The sequence below is a fragment of the Rhipicephalus sanguineus genome, chromosome 1, assembly GCF_013339695.2.
Source record: "Rhipicephalus sanguineus isolate Rsan-2018 chromosome 1, BIME_Rsan_1.4, whole genome shotgun sequence".
Lineage (NCBI taxonomy): Eukaryota > Metazoa > Arthropoda > Arachnida > Ixodida > Ixodidae > Rhipicephalus > Rhipicephalus sanguineus.
In genome coordinates, this window is record NC_051176.1 from 276,604,359 (window position 1) to 276,624,615 (window position 20,257).

Consider the following 20,257-nt stretch of genomic DNA (forward strand, 5'->3'; position numbering starts at 1 on the left):
AAGCATGACAACGCGTCCGTCAAGCGCATCGGTACATTCAAGAACACTGCGTGCAATATTTATGTTTGTTAGTACCGTGCGTCATTTTATGCTTTGGTGATGGCCGACTAGACGACCAGTAACAGTTTGTAACCTTCTTGCTAATACCTTCATGTAGATTTTATAGTCAACGTTTGTCAGACTGATCGACCAATATGATTTTACTGAGAGAAGTTTGAGGGGGTCATCAAATTTCGGGATTAAAATAATGTGGCTTTGACGGAAAGATAGAGGCATGTATTTTCGATCCTAAGCTTCTGATAAAACTCAGTGTAATAGTACTGCCACTTGACTCTTCAATGTTTTATAAAAGGCTGTTCCTATTTTATCTGGCCCCGGTGACTTGCGCGAACTGAGCTGCTCTATAGCTTTTCTGAGACTGAGATGGAGGCATCGAGTCTTTCTTTATTTGTATCATCTAAAACTAGCATTAAGATCAAAAATGTTTCGTCGAATCCTCCCACTACATGGACGCGTTGCCCTATAAAGGTTCGATAATATTCAACAAAGGCTTTCTCAATTTCTTTTTGATCATGCGTAACTTATTCTTGATATCGCATTTCTTTTATATTGTTCCGGCAAACGTATCCCTTTTCATCACTTAGCGCACGCTTCGTAGGCGCTTCTCCGAATCACAATTTCTCAGCTCGCGCGCGTACAACAGCACCTTGATACTTCTCTCAGTATCAATAATCTCTAGTTGTGATTTCAAGTTTCTTATTTCGTTGCTGAAATGCCCGGGCTTATCGCTCTCACTTCGAAGCAACAGGTCTAGCTCAGACCTTAAATAGTCTTCATTTTGCTTTTTACTATGACGTAAGACGCTTGATCTCGCTATAGCGCTTAATTTAATTTCAGTTATTGAGAGATGGGAAGATTTTAAAACAGAGTCACGCTGGTACTTGAAGCTCCTTTGCAAAAATACCCTATACAGGCGTCATGTCGGGCAAGGAATCGCGTTACCATGTGTAATATAGCGTGGCCGAGAGTAAAATAACAACCAGGCGTCACACAATGCTAATTGCGCAACGAGTGTGTGGTTTAAAGCTTCCCACCCACTACAACGTGGTCAACCATAATTCTTCGTCGTCATCCCGACGTCGGAGTCGCCCACTGCGCGCTAGGGCGTGTCCCGCAGGACCTCATTAAAGTTATTTCAATCAATCAATCAATCAATCAATCAATCAATCAATCAATCAATCAATCAATCAATCAATCAGCCACACCTAGCATCAACAAAAGTGCACATAATGCCTTACAGATGTGTAGCGGGTACCTCGCTTATTCGCAGAAAGACGAATAATGGCATAGTGGGTGCTTACCTACTTCACAAAAATTACGATTTATGGCGTAGTCGATACCTGGCATGTGTATTTGTATTAGTTTCCCCAAGAGAGTTTAAAACGGGCTCTAGAAAGGCCGCTCTTCCAGCTTTCGCTGTGACTGTGCTGCGCGCTCCGCGCAGGCCTGGCGTTTATTTTTTATTTTTTGCATCTTGTTCGTTTTTCTTTTCTTTTTTTCGTTTAACAGCGCATCCTTAGTTACATAGTATATAGCCTACTGCCTTCGTTTACGCATTTCCATGCAACCTTCTTTTCGCACAAGCTTCTAAAATGTGTTTTGAATGTTTTCTGCTACTTTGTTAGGAGACAAAGAAATGGGGCAGGATGAAAAAAAAGGAGGGAGGGGGGGCGATGCACGCTATAAATAAACATAATACACAAAACATTCCCACGTAAGCCCCGCACGTACTCGCTCGCTCACTCACACAGACACACGTGCATAAAAAAAAGCGACTCGTTTTAGGAATGAGGGATTTGTTGGTGAATGCTATTGGTCGAGCGTATGCGTTATGACTCCGACAGTGGAATGAAAGAACTCAAGCCGAGTTTTTGTTTTTTGACTAGGTTAAGTTTAGGTTAAATGCTACTTTACTAAGCGCTTATGTACGCTATATTTGAAGCTCCTTAATTTATAAATCGATTCGGGACAGTTTCTAAGCGCCTACACGCGCACTGCCCCTCCGTTTAGACCAGGCATACAGAGCCGAGAGGCGGCCAGCAAGCCGCGAATGGCGTCCGATATAAGCTATTCGTGGCATTTCGCGCAGAGCCAGTGCAAATAGCAAAATTTCGGAAACATAATCGGCGAGAGTGTAGGATGGACGCCATGCGAGGCGGCACGGGCGAAATGGCGCTCCAGAGCAAAACACCGACCGAAGCTATAATTTAATCGCCTCCCGCGGAGGCGTGCGTGAAAGCCGTTATCAAAAGCAAACTGAGGACCATCCTTTTGTCACAGCTGGGAGCCCCACTCCATCAGTGTCTGAAAATGACCAGCGCTCGCCGCCGCCCCTGACAAGCCGTCAGTCAAAAAAGCCTCCCCGCTACACCACCCTACGCGAAGATGGAGCGGAGGCACGCCGACACCACGGCGACGGCGCCGTTTCTCTCTCCGCGCGTGCATTTGATCCGGGACTTTGTGTCCCGTCCCCTTGTAAAGGGAGAACTCGCGTAGCAGCGTACATTTCGGGTAGCGAGCGTTGCCGCCCTGCGACCAAATGTGTTGCACCGCCTGTGCATGTTCTTGCCTATGCTCATTTTAAGCCGTGCCTATTCTTCAGGAATATACCCGCATTGTCAAAACGCTCTCTTCCTACTGTGATTGCTTGTAAGAGCGAATTTCAGCCTGTTGTCCTAACGCTGGACATTTAATTAGATGAGTCTGGCAGCTAATGCCAAATAACTATTACGTACAAAACTTTTTGTGAATTCAGGCCATGGCGAGTTTGCGAGCGTCTAGTCACAGCTGCGCTTGCTGCGAACTTGTGTCATTCCGTTCGGAGGTACTATCACAGTTTACACTTTTGAACCTCCTCTTGAAAACTATCATGTCCCACATATAGTATGTATTTCACGAGCGTTTATGACTAAATCGGAAATTATATAGTGCGTTGTGATGCTCTAATATAAACACTTCATGACATGCTAGAACGCTATCTTGTTTCCATTTTGCCAATACTTCTTGGCGCACACACACTTCATGATTTAATCGCAAAAACGTATTGAACGGAAGATCGATGTAAAACAATTCGAGCCCTAATGCACGAAACTTGCCCGACGTCCGCGATTCGCCATTACCGTCGAACGGCTATCGTGACTGACAGGCGCCGGAACTACAAGTGATGAGGAAATTATTCTGTGTATAACCGGTGTTTCGTGAAACGGGCCTTGGTTCGTTGTGTTCCTTTTTTTTTCTGAACAGTTCTTAAGTATAGTTTCTTAAACGTGGCAGTTATCCGGCTTCTACAATAACTTCCGGCACGTGCAGTACAGAAAATCATGGCCTCTGAGGTTTACCTTCACTCGCTTTTGCACAGTGTAGTCAATGTGCACCTCTTAGACTTCAGTGGCGAAAAAAGCAACGATGATAAAATAAGAAGTACTTTCAAACCCGAATTTTTCACGTAGGAAAATAATTTCAGTTTGGGCTGTTTTTAGTTATATTCTTTTATGTGCGTTCTGTTTGAATTGATTGATTTTATGAGGCCGTCTTCCCTTGGCTCCCTCCGCCAAGGGAGGACGTATACAGTTTCGTCGTACTTATAGATTAGAAATCGGCACTTCAGCAAATATAGTGGCCTGATTTCGTTTTGGTCAACATTTTCTGGCTGCAATTAGAGGTCTCGATGAAAAAAAATTAACGGGGAATGAGGAGTATTCGCTGGATACCTTCTCCCGCCGGTGTACCTTCCAGAAGCGAAATGGCACGTCAGCTCTCGCGAAGAGACTTTTTGAATGCAAAAAAGGAAATGATCGTCATGATATTTGAAAACAGAATGCGCTACCACTTGTAGTGCCTGTGCAGCTAGCCATGCGTATTAGAAGGAGTCATCCACACCAAAATTCAAGCTGTTCTGCAGAATCAAGCGAAGATTGGAATAGACTCCAGTTTCGGCATTGTAGGCTACAAGCAAACGCATTTTCCGTCTTGCATGTACTTCATTGCGGCTGAACGCGAGCTTCTTTTGACGAGGCCATGTTGGATACTGTCTATTGGTTCCAGTGCAGTGAGAAGGAAATTACTCGACAGAATACAGAGAAGCAGACTTCCCGATCTTGAAATCATTTGCTGCTCCCAGAAGGAGTGCGACACTGTCAAAAGAAGTCTCGCGCCCTCGCCCTGCTTTTTGGCCTTGATGTTAACTGAAGTGGTACAGAACTTCGTCGATTCCTTTAGAAAAACGCTGGTCAAGCGGAGCAAAACTGCTGCACCATATTGCTGTCTGCAGACTACCCGGAACCAACAGAACCAACAACATATCTCTGCTTGAATGACGACGAATTCGTAACATATCGAGCAGAATGAAGTTTTTCATGTTCCCTGACAGTATTGCTTACGCGAGGGTGGCAAGCAGGAAGATAAATCCCATCTTTGGTAGTACAGTTAAAAATCGCGAAGCAGGCCGTGCAAGGCAACGTGGCGCTTGTGGCGTCTTGTGGCCTAAGCTAGTTTTTCAGCCATGGGATTACTTTGACCGATTACAAAATTGCAGAAGTGCGTTCAACCAGTTCCGCCTACTATGCTTTACGTAGGGCCATGCCAAGAATAACCTATTTCTCTTTTTTTTCTCTCTTTATCTCTCCCTGGAGCTGCGTATTTTGAGCAGCGCCAAACAAGTGACGTTACGTGCGACCTAATGGCACTTGACGATCATACTGAGCGCGTGCATACAAACGCTAAACGAACTCACTTTCTCGAGGTCCCCTTAAGTTTCCTCGGGTGAAGTTATTCAAGTACTCTCTGTGGTCCTGACGGGCAAAGCCGTCAGTCGTTCAGTATGACCCACAGCGAAATACGCACGCGCGGAACATTAAGGAAACGTGGCGCTATAGGGAACGCGCGCGGGCGTCATTTTTCAAGATCGGACGCTTGCCACCCACTCCCTAAATCCCACCCTTGCCCCCTCGACGTTTTGGTAGCGCTGAGGTTAAGAGAAGGGGAGGTGATTTCGTTCGCTCGGGTGCCCCTATAAAAGTGCGACACATTGGGGCTGCCCCGCCTCCTCTGCCGACCGCTGTTCCTTTTATCGCGGCGCCTTCTCGTTTGGCCGCGAGCCGGCTGCCAACGAGGCTGACGCGTCGACCGGAGAAAAAATAAACACGCCAGGGCTAGCGAGGAGACAATGAGGCGCGGCGCCGCTCCTCGAAACGGCCGAGTTTACACACAACACCGCGCGCGCTTTGCCCCTGCTCACGCATCGCCGCGCGCGTGCTGCTATACGGACCGTGTTTTGGCATAGTTGAGTATCTCCGCCTCTGTCACTTTCGGACACTTCCCGTGCTCTTTTTTGTGCATGTAAACATTCCACTTTGCCGTATAGTTCACGGTGCACATGGCGTTGTTGGTTCGCGGATTGCGCTCACCACGAGCGCTGTATACGTCACGGCCGGAGTCGCGTTATTTGTGGTCTCCTTGTCTTTGTGGTCCGATCAAAACGCCGTCGCTTCGGGCATGGGCGCATTCTTCCTTTTTTTTTTTTTTTTTTTTCGTGGCGAGTAGTAAGCAGCCGCGTGCGTGTGACAGAGTATAATGAAAAGCGTTGTTGCGCGCTCATTTCTGGTGGCAAGCAATGACGCTTTGTAAGGTTTTTTTTCTTTTTTTTTAATCTGACTCAGTGCAATGGTGGCTGTAAAATAAGAAAAAATTAGGCAGGGCGTCCATTGAAATGCCGAGGTCCTCCGTTGAGTCATGTCGCCCTTGGCGTTTTAGAACCTGAAAAGCCTTCCAAAGAACTCATGTAGCATTTTCTTGGTGCAGTAAATTTGAGATGGCCTTCTTTTCCTTCCCTCCTTTTTTTTTTATTCCTGCTCATATCATTCATCTGTTTTGTAGCACATACATTTCTTCTTGTACGTACACAGCAAAGGATACTTTATTATATCTTCTTTTTCCTAGAAATGATATGTACCGGTCAAACGATTTTGGCATTTTCTCTCTCACTCTCTCCCTCTCTTTTTTTTTGCATTTCTGGTTTTGCTTGTCCATCTTAGGCTATGCTCAAGATAACGCGATAAGAGCTTCCTGTGCTTCATGGAAGCTGGCATATAGTTGCTGTCCTTGCACCTCTGGTATCGGTGGTGGAGTTCCGTTCGTCCCACGCACATTATGGATCACGGGCTAAAGCAAACTTCGAAAAGATTTTCTATCGTTTCATACTCAAGATAGAGAGAGTCAAAATCAACAAGACGTGGATGTTTCTCACCCGTTCATCCTTTTTTTTTTTTGCCGTGATTTTACGCACACAAGTATGGCACTTATTTGTTTCTACTAATACAAAAAAGAATGAACTAAGCTACAGATAGCAGAAAAGAACGTAGAAGCCAGACATTACAAATGGCTAGGAACTGGTCTTAAGAACCGAGCAGTTCTCGTTTAAGAACTTTTGAACATCATTCTATGCAGATTCCCGGGTCAAATCGCAAAGCTTTTCCTTTCTTAAGCCCGGCCCTTTGCTATTAGGTGACTGCGTTCCCTAATGATATGTCCAACACGACGATTGACTGACAATTGATCTTGCCCTCAAAATCAAGCGCTGTAAATGTTTCGATAAATACGCGTAGCCCTCGTTCGAAAGCGCTCTTGGCTATTGGCTGGGTCGCCTTAGCTAACAGTATTTCTAGCGTCAGGGCTGGATAAAATTTGTTCTTATGCGAACTGTTACTTCGGCGTAAGAGGGGCCGCTTTATTCACAAACGGCTTCTTTCTAAACTACCAGTTGCCATTGGCCAGCTATACCCTCGCTAATAGAGTCAACATCGGCATTGACTGAAATTTTATCTTGCAAACAAAAATCGAGCGTAATAGGTTTTTGTGAACGCAGGCCAAGGTATAGGCCAAGATGTTCAGCAAGTACGCCCCCCCCCCCCTCATTTTTTTTGTATCCTGTTGACTGCTTTTTGGTCATGAGATCAGATAATAATCGGACAATGAAGAGTTTTTGGCAGCGCAATTACCACTGTATTAACTATTATACTCCTACAAGGACATTTTGTGAGGAGTCCATCGTTTTAAAAAAAAAAGTATTCGTTGTAAAACGTCAAGAAAAAGAGCTGCTGGCACATCTTCATGATGGATATTTAATGTACAGCGAAGACTGTGTGGCACAGAGCATTTACAAACAGTTTTGTGAATTCCGCGCGAGATGTTTCCTTCGCCGCTTTTGTAACATAAAAGCAGGCAGGTGGCTTGTAGTGCTTCAGAATGCGGTAAAATGCGGCAAAACGTTACCTGGCACCGGCAGAAAGTATGCGAGGCTAAAAAAAAAAGAAGAGGATTGAGTCACCCTGCACCAGGCAACGGAGGCAGGAGTCCTCGCGCCTTACACAAAGCTTTATTCGTCTTCATATTCGCCGATGCGCGTGTAAACATGAGGGAGCGCCAGCTATCTGATGTCACCGTTCAAAGCAGAAATGTTAAGTAACTGCAGCTGACGCTGCAGTGCTTAAAGCTTATTTTTAAAAATCTGTTTTATTCAACAAGCTCATAAGGACAGTGGCAGGCACGAGCGCGTCATCTCTTAAAGTTAGTATTTGGTGCATATGTGCAGTTTATAGAATACACCGAAGTGTTTTGTCTTTGTGTTTCCATGTGTGCATGGGCAAGTAATGTTAGCTGTTCATCATTTGTAAGTTAGTAGTTATGTTTGACGTGCGGGTGTCCTTTTTAAGGGCGACACAGAACTACTCCGATTCCTAATGATGGCATGTCTTCCATTCACTGGTTTAATGAGGTGAACGTTGTTGTTCCCTTGTGATTTCCATTCATGCTGCCAATTGGCGCTTTACGATTACCCTGACTCCCATTTCTAACTGGTATCTTTACTTTTGGAGTATGCAACTGTTTTGCCGTTGCTACATGTTGGTCCGCCTTTTTATTTCTTGGATGCCAACATATGGCTTGGGACCTAGCAAAAACGTACTGTTTGGCCATTATATAGGTGTGAAAGCATGTTAGGGGTGTCTCATATGGTGGCTTCGTACTGCAATACTGCAGAAATTATAATAGTTTAAAGGGCCCCTAAGCAAACTCAGAAAAAACAAAGAACGAGCACGTTATTCTCTCCTGGCGTTTCCCGTCTTTGTCGCGCAATTCGTGACGCCAGCGGCCTGTTCACGTGACGTCAGGAGAAAAAAGAAGCTCTCGAGTGGTCCAAGTACAAGCAATATCAGTTGTGAATTGTCTCCTACACTGGTCTGCCGTGCAGCCGCAGGCGCCCGTACTGCATTGTCTCGAATGGCTATCGAGCGCGATCAACTGATTTCACTTCCTTTTGTGCATTTTCGACTGCACAAGTGGAGATAACAGCGTGTAGAAGAAAAGCGCGAAACCCTGATAGGCTCAACGTTTAGTGTTGACATTCTCCACGAGCTTTATGAAGAAATAAGTGGCGAGGAGGAGATAGCGCCTGTAGAAAGGGCAGCGAAGGCGGGAAAGAAACCACTCTCTCGTCTCTGAACTCGGAGTGGTTTAGAAGCCCTTTAACTCCTTTTCTTTTTCTTTATGAACGCTATTACATTAGTCGACAGCTCGTGGTGACTTCATCCCGGCATGTGACATACACGCCGCCGCTGGTCCGACCAAACATGCGTGACGTGACTTGTTTCGATGCGCCTCATTTTTATCGCTACTAAGTATAATTTGGCTCGTAAGAACTGTTCGAAGTGTTCATCAACTTTCTATAAAGCACAAAGTGAGAATCTTTGTTTGGTGCTTAAATAGTACAATTGATCTCAGTGTCACCGCACTGGTCAGTATAATTAGAACGAGCCTCCCGTACAAAGCATTATTCTCTATAGAACTTGTGTTGTGAGAGCTCGTTCTCATCCCTCGTTCACGCAAGCTATCGTGTTGTTGGAGTTTTTAGAAGACTGCCACAAGTGGACCCGGGCGATTGGTAAGCGTGGTTCCTGCATGGCATGAGGGAACGCAGCGACTTCGTTGGTCTGAGCGCAGGTGCGTGCTATACCGAGCGCTTCCACGCAGCGACGAGTCCCGCTAAAACTCTTCGTTGTACTGCCAAGATTCGTGCCTCAGTTTGCTGCGCTCTCGCTGTGAAGCCCTTCGCTGTTAATCTTTTCGATCTGTTCTTCGATCCTGAAGCGAACACTCAGCTCCAGTAACAAAGCGCGCCCGCTCCTCGCGCCTTGGCAGATGCAGGCCGGATAGCGTCCGAACCGACGACATGTCCCCACCGGAGCACATGCTTGTCGGGTTGGCGTGCCGGCCTTTGCACTTGGCAAAGCCCCGAAGATTCCTTCGCAGCCCCCGATCTCGCCCGCGCGCCTGGACACAGAAATAGAGCGAGAAAGGAGGGGGTGCGCGCCCACCCGAGCACCGCGCGCCAGTGCACCAGCGTCAGTCGTCGCCGACGCCTCAGCATGCAGAGCTTGGGCACCAGTGGGGGCAGCTCCTCGGCCGCAGTCAAGCGCACCAACGCACGCAGGACCGTGTCGGCCAGCGGGTCGCAGACGCACAGTGAGTATACACCAGTGACCAGAGCGCACTTCCACATAGGTCCTCCGCAAACAGGCCTTCGGAGGACAGTCACGTCGGTGGCACGCGCATTTTGGCGTCCAGGTTGTAACGCGCCCAGCGCGCGCTCGAGCTTCCCAGCTGGCGGTGCTTCTCCATCTGAGCGTGTGTGCCTCGCGTGGTCCCCGTGCTCCCGTCTTTCCAGCAGTGCGGGTCGATGGAGTGCCTCCAACGACACCGTAGACTGAATGGCTCGCGTCAGTGGCAGTTTCGTGTCCGGTTCACTCGATACCGAACTCTCTTGTCTCTGCTGAAGCACGGTCTCTAGCTTGAAGACGGAAAAACAAGTCGCTCGCGAGGCTTTATGTCACTTAACGGAATCGACTGCATGACATGTGATTAATTTGCGCTGCAATTAGTGCAACCTTGCGCGTACCCTTATGCCAGCGTTTTACTGCCGCACCCTATTGTGTCTGAGAATGTGAATAATAGCAACCGTATTTCTCTGCTCTCAAGCCTTAGTCTCTTCGAGGCAGATATTAAAGCTATGTACAGCGTTTTCGATACAGCCGTCAATGCCAACTGGTAGACGCGTTTTACCCTATGCTCTCTGTTGAACGCACCCTAATCGGTAACACATACCCTTTTTTAAGCCAATCGAATATCTCCCACCATTGCAATCAGACTTTGTTGGATATTCTATAGGCGTCCATTAAGTGTCTCTATGATATATAACTCTGTTTCCTCGAGCATTGTCTTATTCCTGTGTACAAGGTGTATACACCTTGTACCCTGGAATCGAAAGAAATACATATTTGTACGGTTTGATAATATCGCGTTGGAAGCAGGTCACTATCACGCATTTCGTGACGTGTGCCACTTTTACGCATCAGAGAACGTGAATTATTTTTGGTATGTTTGCGAAGTCAAGTCAACGGCATCAACAAAAACTCATCGGTGCGTGAAAACAAAACGACGCAGTAATTATGTCAGAGAGAGTTTCTCCCTCTCTCTCTCTCTCTTCCGATGCACAGTCTATACGGTCCCAAAAGTACACGTCCCTTGTTGTGCGCCGTTAAGTGGCTCATTCACTGTAACCTTCTAGGCTTGTAAACATACGCTCCTTCAGTGATAGTGGCTGCTTGCTGTGCCCCTGTGTAGTCTATGATTCTTAATGTGGCTGCAAAATTTAAACACGCGCTCTTGAGGTCGCAGGGGAAAAAGTTGATGGCATAAAACATAGGGGGGGGGGGGCTATCTTTAACGACTGGAGCTTATAGCCAACTTCCGCCTGCGTTTGTTGAGCTGGGAGAGACCAAGGAAACTTGCAAGTGTCATGACACGACTAACTAGTAAACACATTTACACGAAATAACATTTGGAGCCAGCACTTCAAGGCCTAAAAAAAATCTAATTGTACACACTAACACCACGACCCTTTCGTCGAGGCTGCGCGAGGCTCTGCGGAGTTCCGCTCTCGACGAACAAACCTGGGCGACCCAGCACGCCCGTGAGGTGGCGTCGAGGCAAGCCCTTGACGTCCCCTCATGGGAGGCCTAGGCCCGGCCACTTAAACCTGCTGGTTTCTCCTAATAAAGTTTATTCCTCCTCCTCCTCGTTGTTTTTAATGCGCCAAAACGAGTTGTAACCCCACGATCGCACAGCAGTGAGCACTTCTTTCTATATATCCGGACTATTATAGGAAACAAATGGTGGCGAAGAGTGTCTTCAACCGGCAGGAAATAGGAAAAAAAAAAACATGGCTGATCCCTCTGTCATAGAAATCGGTATAACACGAAAGTAAAACGTGTCTTGACAGACGTAGTTGAGCGTTTGTTGTGCATTGTTTCGCCCCGAGGGCGAAGGAATGAATGCTATAGCAACAAGTTGTAATGTCACGCGAAGAACGGCAAGCAGCTCGAAACTTGCAACGCGCTTCTCAAGCAGAAAGGACGCGCGGAACGAACATACACAGGACGAGCGCGTACTAACAACTGTCACAGCTCGACAGTTAAAGCGCGCTGGTCAAATACAAAGGAGGACGCACGAAACGAACGCACAAGTATACACAGGATGAGCGCGAACTGTCACAGTTGTAACTTATTTGTTTGTGAGCAGCGCGCTCCTTTCGCAAACGCGGGCGCTGCAGTGAGAGAAGTGACCTTCGTGCTCTCTGTAACTTCAACGCAAACTTGCGGTGAGAACGCAAGACGTACAAGATAACCGCGCGCACGAGCGACTACGCCCTGTAGAGCCGCACGCTTATCTCAACGCGTGGGGCGACGACCTTTAAAGCGCGCCCTTCGAGCCCTTCGCGCCATCTCGCTAGTGATAACGAAAACACGCTGATGTACCAGCGATCTCTGAGTACCGCCACCGGCAAATGGTGTATATAAATAGCACGCCGTTAGTATGACAAATAATGTGCCGTCTGTGGCGGAGTCGTTTCACGCTGCGCACTGGAGATCGAGGGGTCGTAAGTTCGACTCCCGGTTACGGAACTTTTACTTCTAGTTTTTCTTTGCCATATGTTAGTCTTTATATTTCACAACGTAATATCTGTGACGAAAATGCGTCAGTGGAGCCGTGGTGGACCCCGGCCGCATAAAACACTTTCGTGTTAAAAAGAACAAGAACTTAGTTTGCTTATATTTTTGCATCCAACTCCCCTCAACCTTGAGTCATTCCGCTGGGAAGGTGCGAAAGCGCCTCCCTCACGTTTCGACTCGGCTGCATTCCCCGAAGCGCGCGCCTGCGCTCGATGCCCAGTGTCGTCGCCTCTCTGTCTCTCATTTTGGCCCTGAAAGTGTTCTATTCTGTACGTTTACGTCTTAGGCGTCTCACCGAGCTTGAAAGGGAGAGATAGAAATGCTCGTGCAGAAGGAACGGCGAGCAGACAGCAGGAATTCCGGTAGGGAGCTCGCGGCATTCGAGGCATGTTGGCTTCGCCCTTCGCACTTAAGTCTCTCCCGCAGAGGTGGCCAGCGCACACGCAAGAATCGCGACAACTTGCCGGGAAGGACCGAGATGGTAAAGGAGACACGGTCCACAGAAAGCCGAAGGCGCCGGCCGTGGGCCGTTGTTATACCAAAGAGGTTTAAGCTGACACGTGTCCCGCCGCGTGTATCTATTCGCGCATGAACGTTCGCTAGAGCCTCAGTCTTCAGCCGTCGTTATGGCTAGTAATTGCAGTGTCGCTACAAATTTCGCGTCCGCTCGGCTTCGCATGTCGCAGCAGAAAAACTGGCGAGAAGTAAAGTCCCGTTGAAAGGCTTGTCTCTAGCGATCATCTGCGCACACTCCAGTCGTACCCCTTGGCGCAGGGTTGTCGGCGCCCTTTTAACGCTCTTCTTTCGTTTTGTATGGCGTCCTTAACACATGCCCAGCAAGGCAAGAAAGGAGGCGTCCTGGAATTTCCTCTTGACCTACATATACTCCTACATATACGCCTGTTCAAATGAAATGGCAAGAGAATTCTAAAAACTGCGAAAGGCAACTCGGCGGAGTACTGTCGTTATTGATTTTTTTTTCTTCACCGCGCGATGCTTGAGCACGGGGAATTTTGTCGCGGATCCGCGCGAAACGCCGGTGAAAAGAAGAAAATGAGCGCCGCTTCTGAATTCTTGAAGCGCCTTTTTCGGCGAAGCGCTTCCCCGGACTCTTGCGCGCGTTATACGCTTGTCTTTTTTCCTCTCTCTTCAACTCGGCCCGTGCGCATTGTCCTTCTTCCGATCCGCGGTGACACGGTTCTTGTTCCTTTTGAGGCTCGCCTGTTCTTCCTTCTCATCCTTAGGAAGACTCTCTCTCTCTCTCGTTCGGCACTCCTTGTTTTCGGTGCGCAAGCATTCCACGCGCCTTCCTTTTTACTCGGCTGTCTCCACGCGGCGACCTTGCACCGACATCGGAAGCGATGAGTTTCCTCTTCCTGCCGTGCGACCTCGTTACTTGTGAAAAAATGAAGGGGGAGAGCGCGAGGAATGGGGGAGGTTCACGATCGGAGGCTCAGCCTGCCTCTCGTCTTCGCCACCACTGCCGAGGAACGTGTCGCCCCGCACCGGCGACACATAAACTCAGCAGCGCTGCCGGTGGAGTGTGTTTAATTTCCAAGTACAAAGAGCGTACACGGCGCGCTGAGAGGAAAAACAAATACTTTCGGGAAAGATATAGAAAGCCGAAGCCCGTTTCATTCCTCTCGTCGGCCGAGTCTCGTTTTCCTCCCACGAAAGTCCAATATTTACGCCACGCACAGCTGTTTGCCTCGGTTAGCGCCATCCGTCCTCCGCGCCGCGCTGTTTGCTTGGGCGCCGAACGAGCTTCCGACGTCCGCACCTTGGGCTGAGCCTTCACTCACCACCCTCCCTCTCTCAGCTTTCCTCTCTCGCTTGTTTCGTTTTTGCTTCTTTTTTCCGGTCGCGAATTCAATGTCGCGCGTTTCTGTGGCACGTGTAGTTGTGTTTCTGTGCGCGAGAATGCATGGCGCGACAAATCTCGGTGCCTCCGGACGCGCGGAGGAAGCTACGTTCGGTGCTGCTGCTGCCGCCGACGATGTTGTTTATCCGTAAACACTGCCACGAGAAAAAAAAAAAGTTCACAGCTCTTCAACGTATGATACGACTCGTGGAAATGGAATGAGGTATTTCGGGCTTCCGTCGTCGGAATATCGTCCCCTTTGGACCAGTGTTTGGATGACAGATCGTCCTTGCTTTTTCGCTCATTTTTATTCGGATTTTATTGCTGGTGTCACCGCAGGCGCAGCATCTTGGCAGATTATATTCGAGCGCATAAAACACGCGAGCCGCGATGATATATGCCTCTCACAAAAAAGACTGCGCGACATTGTATTCAGTAAACTCGAACCCAGACCACCCGTCAAATAACTTTTCCTAAGAAGGGTGTGTATCTGAAGGAACAGGTCGACAATGGCGCTTTCCCGTGGCGTGTTTGTTTTGTTCGTTCGCGGCATGACATTCCGATGAGAAAACCCAATCTTCGCTACATCTGTGTTTACATTTGTGGCCGCAGGATTTCGCTCAATGATTCAGCGCCCGCGGAGTGGACGCGGGGCGCTGGAGCATACTTCCACTTGCTCCCGCTTCTATCCACGTGCGCTTCCACCGGCCTTATTCAATCATGCAGGAAACGAAGCCACACAGCTCGCTACGCAAACGCACTGCCTGCTTTATACGAAGATAGATATGTAGGCAAAACATGACGCTCAACTCTGTCGGCGCATGCTGCGCGGAGTCGCGTCTGTTTTAAACATGAACGAGATATGCATTTGTCGCTAAGGGAAGCACACGCGGACTGTACCATAAACAGTACGCAGACTGCACGCGTCATAAGATGTAGCGCATAAGTGCACGTCCTGTAATAGTCTTTCGGCAGCAATGTTTTATCATAAACCACGCTCATCGCAAAACTAGTGAGCGTAGATTTTTCATTGCTCGGCCGCGCCGCAACACCGTTCGCTTTGGTGCTCACTTGGTGAGCTTGACTATTCGACCACGTGCAGGTTTACGCAGAAGGTTATCCTCTGGATAAAAAGCTCTAAGGTCACCAATAATGTCACTGGTCAGTAGACATGAACGTGTTCTGTCGCCTCCGCTTCCCTCTCGCTAGAAAAAAAAAATATAAAGACGCCCAAAAGTAGTTCTTAATTGTGGAAAGGTCTCTGTTAGTGGCAAACGAATCGTTCAACCGAGAGACCAAATTTGTAACAACGCTCTTTTTCCAATAATCATAGTTCATATTTGTTTAGCCACCTTCGCTAAATGAAATGCACGCTCATTATCATAGTCGGCTGGCGTCGGTAGTTGAGGGACACTCTAGTGCGTGAACCGCTGCTTTGTGAAGTCGGTATACAAGGGCTCGGTGATCGCATTTCCCACGTCCTTTCCACGGCTAGGCTCACCCCGGGATTGCTGCAGCGAGCAATGCGAGCGCCCAGAATAGACCAAACCCAGGCGTCGCAATAGTGGCTTCACAACAACCCCCACTGGACCCGCAGTGAAGGCCCCCAACTGTAAATATTGCCGAGGTCAGGGCGAGCCGTTTACCCTATGGGAGGAAACGAAGAAATTAAAATAATAACTGTGCGCGTAAAACGTGGAGTAGTGTTGTACGGCTGCCTGTAGCTACTCAATCGGGAACCTTTCAAATGCTGAACTCTCTGAAAAGTCCCCCTAGCCCGCGTGACCATAGCTATTACTGTAACAAAGTTCCTGTTACACTAGTGTCAATCCAAATATGTGATAACTTCTTGCCGAGAGTTCTGCACACCCCCTTTTAAGAGCTTTGAAGTGAGAGGAAAAGTATGGAGGTCTTTGAGTGATTTCTAGTATTGGTTATTGTAAATGGTAGTTGGAAAACAAACATAAAGTGTGTGTTGTACAACGTGTATATAAAGCATTGTTGGTGGCTTGACCTTGTATGCCTATATAGTGCAGCATACTTGTAGCGTAGCAGGAAGTCGTATAGCGAGACAGTTCAGCGAAATGCGCACGATAGATATTCACTTGCTTAGAGAAACACTGGACACTGTTCAAGATATGTATATTGCGTCACAGAAGTGACGCGTGCGGTCTATCGCGCTGAAGATAGCATTCATAACCCTTTTTTTTAATATTAATAATTACAATGAAATCTCTTGTCGTCGAATCAGGAGAAGCCTATATTGCAGACTACCTCTATCACTGCAAGTATGAGCACGGTATAGAAGGTCTCAGGCCTTCTACGCTGCGAAAGCCCACTGCATTAGCTTTATAACGGAACAGTAAAATAATAATACGCAGCAAAATACCTCTTCTTTGGTGCGTCGAACAAAAAAAAAGCATTCTCGCGGTCGTTGCTCTTCTTCCGGTGACCGAAAGACGATTTTTGTTCCCCGAGATCCTACCCAAATTAAATATCCAGCCCACAACGTTCCCTCGGCGTTTTTTTTCAGCACAACAGCGGGTACTTTGGAAGGCGTGGCTGCTCGCTACGTAGCGCTCTATAGTGAAAGAACGAGCGTAAGCCGAGTCAAGATAGCGTTTCCGCATAAAAAATCACTCCATCACGCGTGCGCTGAAAATGTATAGCTTCCTGTCACTAGCCAGAGGAAAAAATTTGCATATGGGCTTCAGCGTATAGGCTCTTGGTTCACGAAAGCACTGCCGTAGGTATCACGTGAATCAATCACTCGCGCTTGCAAATGGCGTAAAGTACACGTGGCGGAGCTTTTCTGTATGCTGCCTTTTTTTCTTTTTGTGGCATTTTTATGATCTAAATAAATCAAGAATGTAATTTCTGTTACACGCCGCTCTTCCCTCTCCAATTCCATAGTGCTGTTTTGTTCTTATCTCTGTTTTTCGACCTGCTGTCAGCTTTGCTCTTCCTAGAGCTGTTCCTATCGCTATAGCTTTTTTTTTTTAAACATACCCCCTCCTCTTCCCCACCCGTTTGCTTCTTTTTTTCTTTTCTCTCTTAAAGGTGCTCGCGGATAAAGAGCTGATCTATCACCTGAAAGTGTACTTTAATGGTGTCATCCAAGGCCCGGCAAGTTGCTCTGAGGTCGTTCATGGCTGTGTTCTTTCGAGCTCTCCATAGTTAGTTATTGTTGAGGTCACATGCACTAAGCTGCGGAAAATGCTTGAAACGCGAGCCTTTGCTGGCGTAAGAGGAGAAAGGCCGTTCTGGTGGACCTCAGTACAATGTGCAAAGTTATTTTTAAAAAAACAGTATTTCTGCCCAGTCTTGCACGCTCGCTGAATAGCGCCAGTGTTTACACTTGCAGCTACGGCTTCGTATATATAAATCCAAAATGCGCGGAAAGTGTGCACTTGCTGCTTTATGAGTTTTTTTTTTTTTTTTCATTACCAGGCGGTGTCGTATATTCACGCTACTATCGGGTGAAAAGAGTGTGCACATAACACACACTAAACGTTACGCCTTATTGGGAAGCCTTCATCGCTATAAAAAAAATGTGTTCTTGTGCGCCTTTAGTGTTGCACCAAGCAATAAATGTGCCTTCTAGCGAAATTAATCCGTGCATTTCAAAAATGTTTTACATTGAAACAACGTTTTCACCGGGATTGCTTCTTATGCGCAGCTGCTTTCCTCATCGTCATACACGGGTCGGCCAAGTACCTCCTTAGGTTAACGTTAGGGCCATTTTTACTGCATAATTTTTTTTTCATGCTACATGATCACACCCGTCTTCCGGTGTTTCATACCTGCTCTTGCGCGGATTTAAAAAAATGCTGACTTTTCGCTTCTGTATCGCCGCAGCAGCTGTATTATGCGTGTACCGCGGGTTTTAATATAAATCGATTCTGAGGCAATAACTTGGCGGCCGTCCTGAGCTTCAGAAGTGTGTTCCGTCGAAGCTGTCAACATTTTTTTAAAGCGGGGTACAATGTATTAAATTTTTTTAGAGGGGAAAGGGGAGGTGATGGCAGCGGACTCTGGAAATTATGTTATAAACAGGATCGTCTTCAAAATCATACACCGCACGTAAAAAGAGGGAAGGAGAGAGAAGAGACAAACAAAGGCAGGGAGGTTAACCAGGTTGCAGCTGGCTTGCTTCCCTACACTGCGGAAGGAAGAAGCGTACAGAAAAAAAAAAAAACAAGGTGGTCGAAGAAAGAGAGATCGAATCATGCGTGCGCGCTCATCGCGCGATCACATAGCTCAGCAGCCTCCAGAAAGCACAGAAGTTCTCTTGTGACCCGCAGCGCAGGTGATGGTCAAAGCCACGGTATACTTTTTAAAAAATTTAAAGCAATCTTAGCACGTGGAAGCTTCGCTGCCATTAATTTCGTTGTGTGCAGCTCATTACAACCGCTGAAAACCAATCCATTGCTGATCAAATGAACGTGGTCGTCGCACCAGGAAAACAGAAGTGTCTTCATATGATGCCGTTTGTTTTATGTCGATAAGAAAGAGATTTTAGAAATGCTCGTAAAAACCACCTTGACTTAGGAAGAGCGAGCACCAAATTACGTAAACAAAAAATCAATGTTTTGTTTGAGCGAATGTTTTTTTTTTTTTATGTTTCGTAGAGTCACGTTCCGGTTGACAAAAGAGTCATATAATAAACGTGCATGAACGGCATTGCTGATGCGTTTTGTAACGAGCAGACAAGGTTCACCCTTCTCGAATAGAGATGACAGATCTCATCTACCCTTAAAAAATATATTTAGACAGTCTATAGACTGTCTATATCCATTTTTGTGAAGGTAGGGGCTAGGTCTAAGCACAAAAAAAAAGAGAGAGAGAAAACTCGTAGATACACGCCAATCTTGGGAACTCATTCGTCCATTGACAACGAAGCTGTATTTAAAAAAAAAAAACTGACTCACCACTTGCTAAGGTAAACTAGCACTGGAGTTACCTGATCCAATGATTTATACGCAAGGCTACCTTTTTATTCTGCAACTATTGATAAGTACGCGTGAAAGCGCATTCAGTGCTTTGATTCAGACGGCGTTGCTTTTCCTTCTTTCACGCAAGCTGTCGCACGAAAACGGCCGTTAAAGTAGTATTAGCCGTATCGCTGCAAAACGCTTTGTATCGCAACTTATTAACAGTCACTAACCACATCGTAGTAATAATTGGCGGGGTTTAACGTCCCAAAACCACGATATGATTATGAGGGACGCCGTAGTGGAGGGCTTCGGAAATTTAGACCACCTGGAGTTCTTTACCGTGCACCTAAATCTAAGCACATGGGCCTCAAGCATTTCCTCCTCCATCGAAAATGCGCCCGCCGCGGTCGGGATTCGATTCCGCGACCGTCGGGTCAGCAGTCGAGCACCATAACCACTAGACCACCATGGCGGGTAACCACATCGTCAAACAAAGAAATAACCTTTACAGATAGCTGGGCAATAGAATAAAAAGTTAAACCAGGCGTCAAGTCGGACCTTCACCGTTCCAAAATCAAATCAACAGCTCTCTTCACTTCTCGGCCGAAAGCCTGTACAGTCAACAATTTTTCGAGGATACTGCTTCGAACAATCACTGGCTCACCTCGGTGCCTCGAGTGCTCGTAATGGATGTTCTCGCGCGAATATTCCACCGTCGAAATACTAAACAGCAGCTCATTTGCGCCAAGCTTATGAATAACGAGTGCGTGCGCGTCATTTTCGCTCCATCACCTCCGGGTTTCGGCCTCGATCGCTGCGAACGTCGAGCACGGCGCGGCGTGGACGGAGAAGAGCAAAAATAACAGCGTGCGTGAGAGAAGGGCTGAAATGAACGGAGGCCGCAGCGACTCAATATTCCTGAGAGAGGCCCATCGCACGCTTTCATTCGGATGACGCGAACGCCGTTTCAATCGCTACATCACGTCGTTAGTGCCTCGCGTCGGGCGCATCACTTAGCACTTCGGTTGAGCGCGCCGACGCTGCCGCTGTGAGCTGGAACAAAAGGCACCACGGCAGCCAGCTCGTTCGGTCTTGACTGACTTTTAAAGGCGCGGTGGTTTTCCGCTAAAACACCGCAACAATGCACGCAACCCCTCCCCTTCTCTCTGTGAATCTGCGACGTCAGCAGCCTTCTCTCTCTCTCTCTCCCCACCCCACCCTTAAGCTTTGAGCAATTTGACTCGGCTCTCGCCGAGTTCCTTTCTCTTTTCTTGCATCTACGCATCCTAAAGCTTGGGCGGGGATATAAAAGTTGCCAGTGAAGCATGCGCCTTTCT

At 47.4% G+C, this 20,257-nt stretch overlaps 1 protein-coding gene across 3 annotated transcripts in view; it reads left to right on the forward strand.

Annotated features, from left to right (window-relative positions):
* LOC119379023 (Kv channel-interacting protein 4) overlaps positions 1 to 20,257 on the forward strand; it is a 501,724-nt gene that overhangs the window by 412,994 nt on the left and 68,473 nt on the right. Inside the window, exon 1 of one of the 3 annotated variants that reach the window (XM_049411849.1) lies at positions 9,443 to 9,576. The exons of the other annotated variants lie outside the window; for them this stretch is intronic. Coding sequence (XP_049267806.1) covers positions 9,480 to 9,576 — 97 coding nt within the window. The 5' untranslated portion in view covers positions 9,443 to 9,479. Of the gene's footprint in view, positions 1 to 9,442; positions 9,577 to 20,257 lie in introns of those variants that run through there. 3 annotated transcript variants of the gene reach the window in all.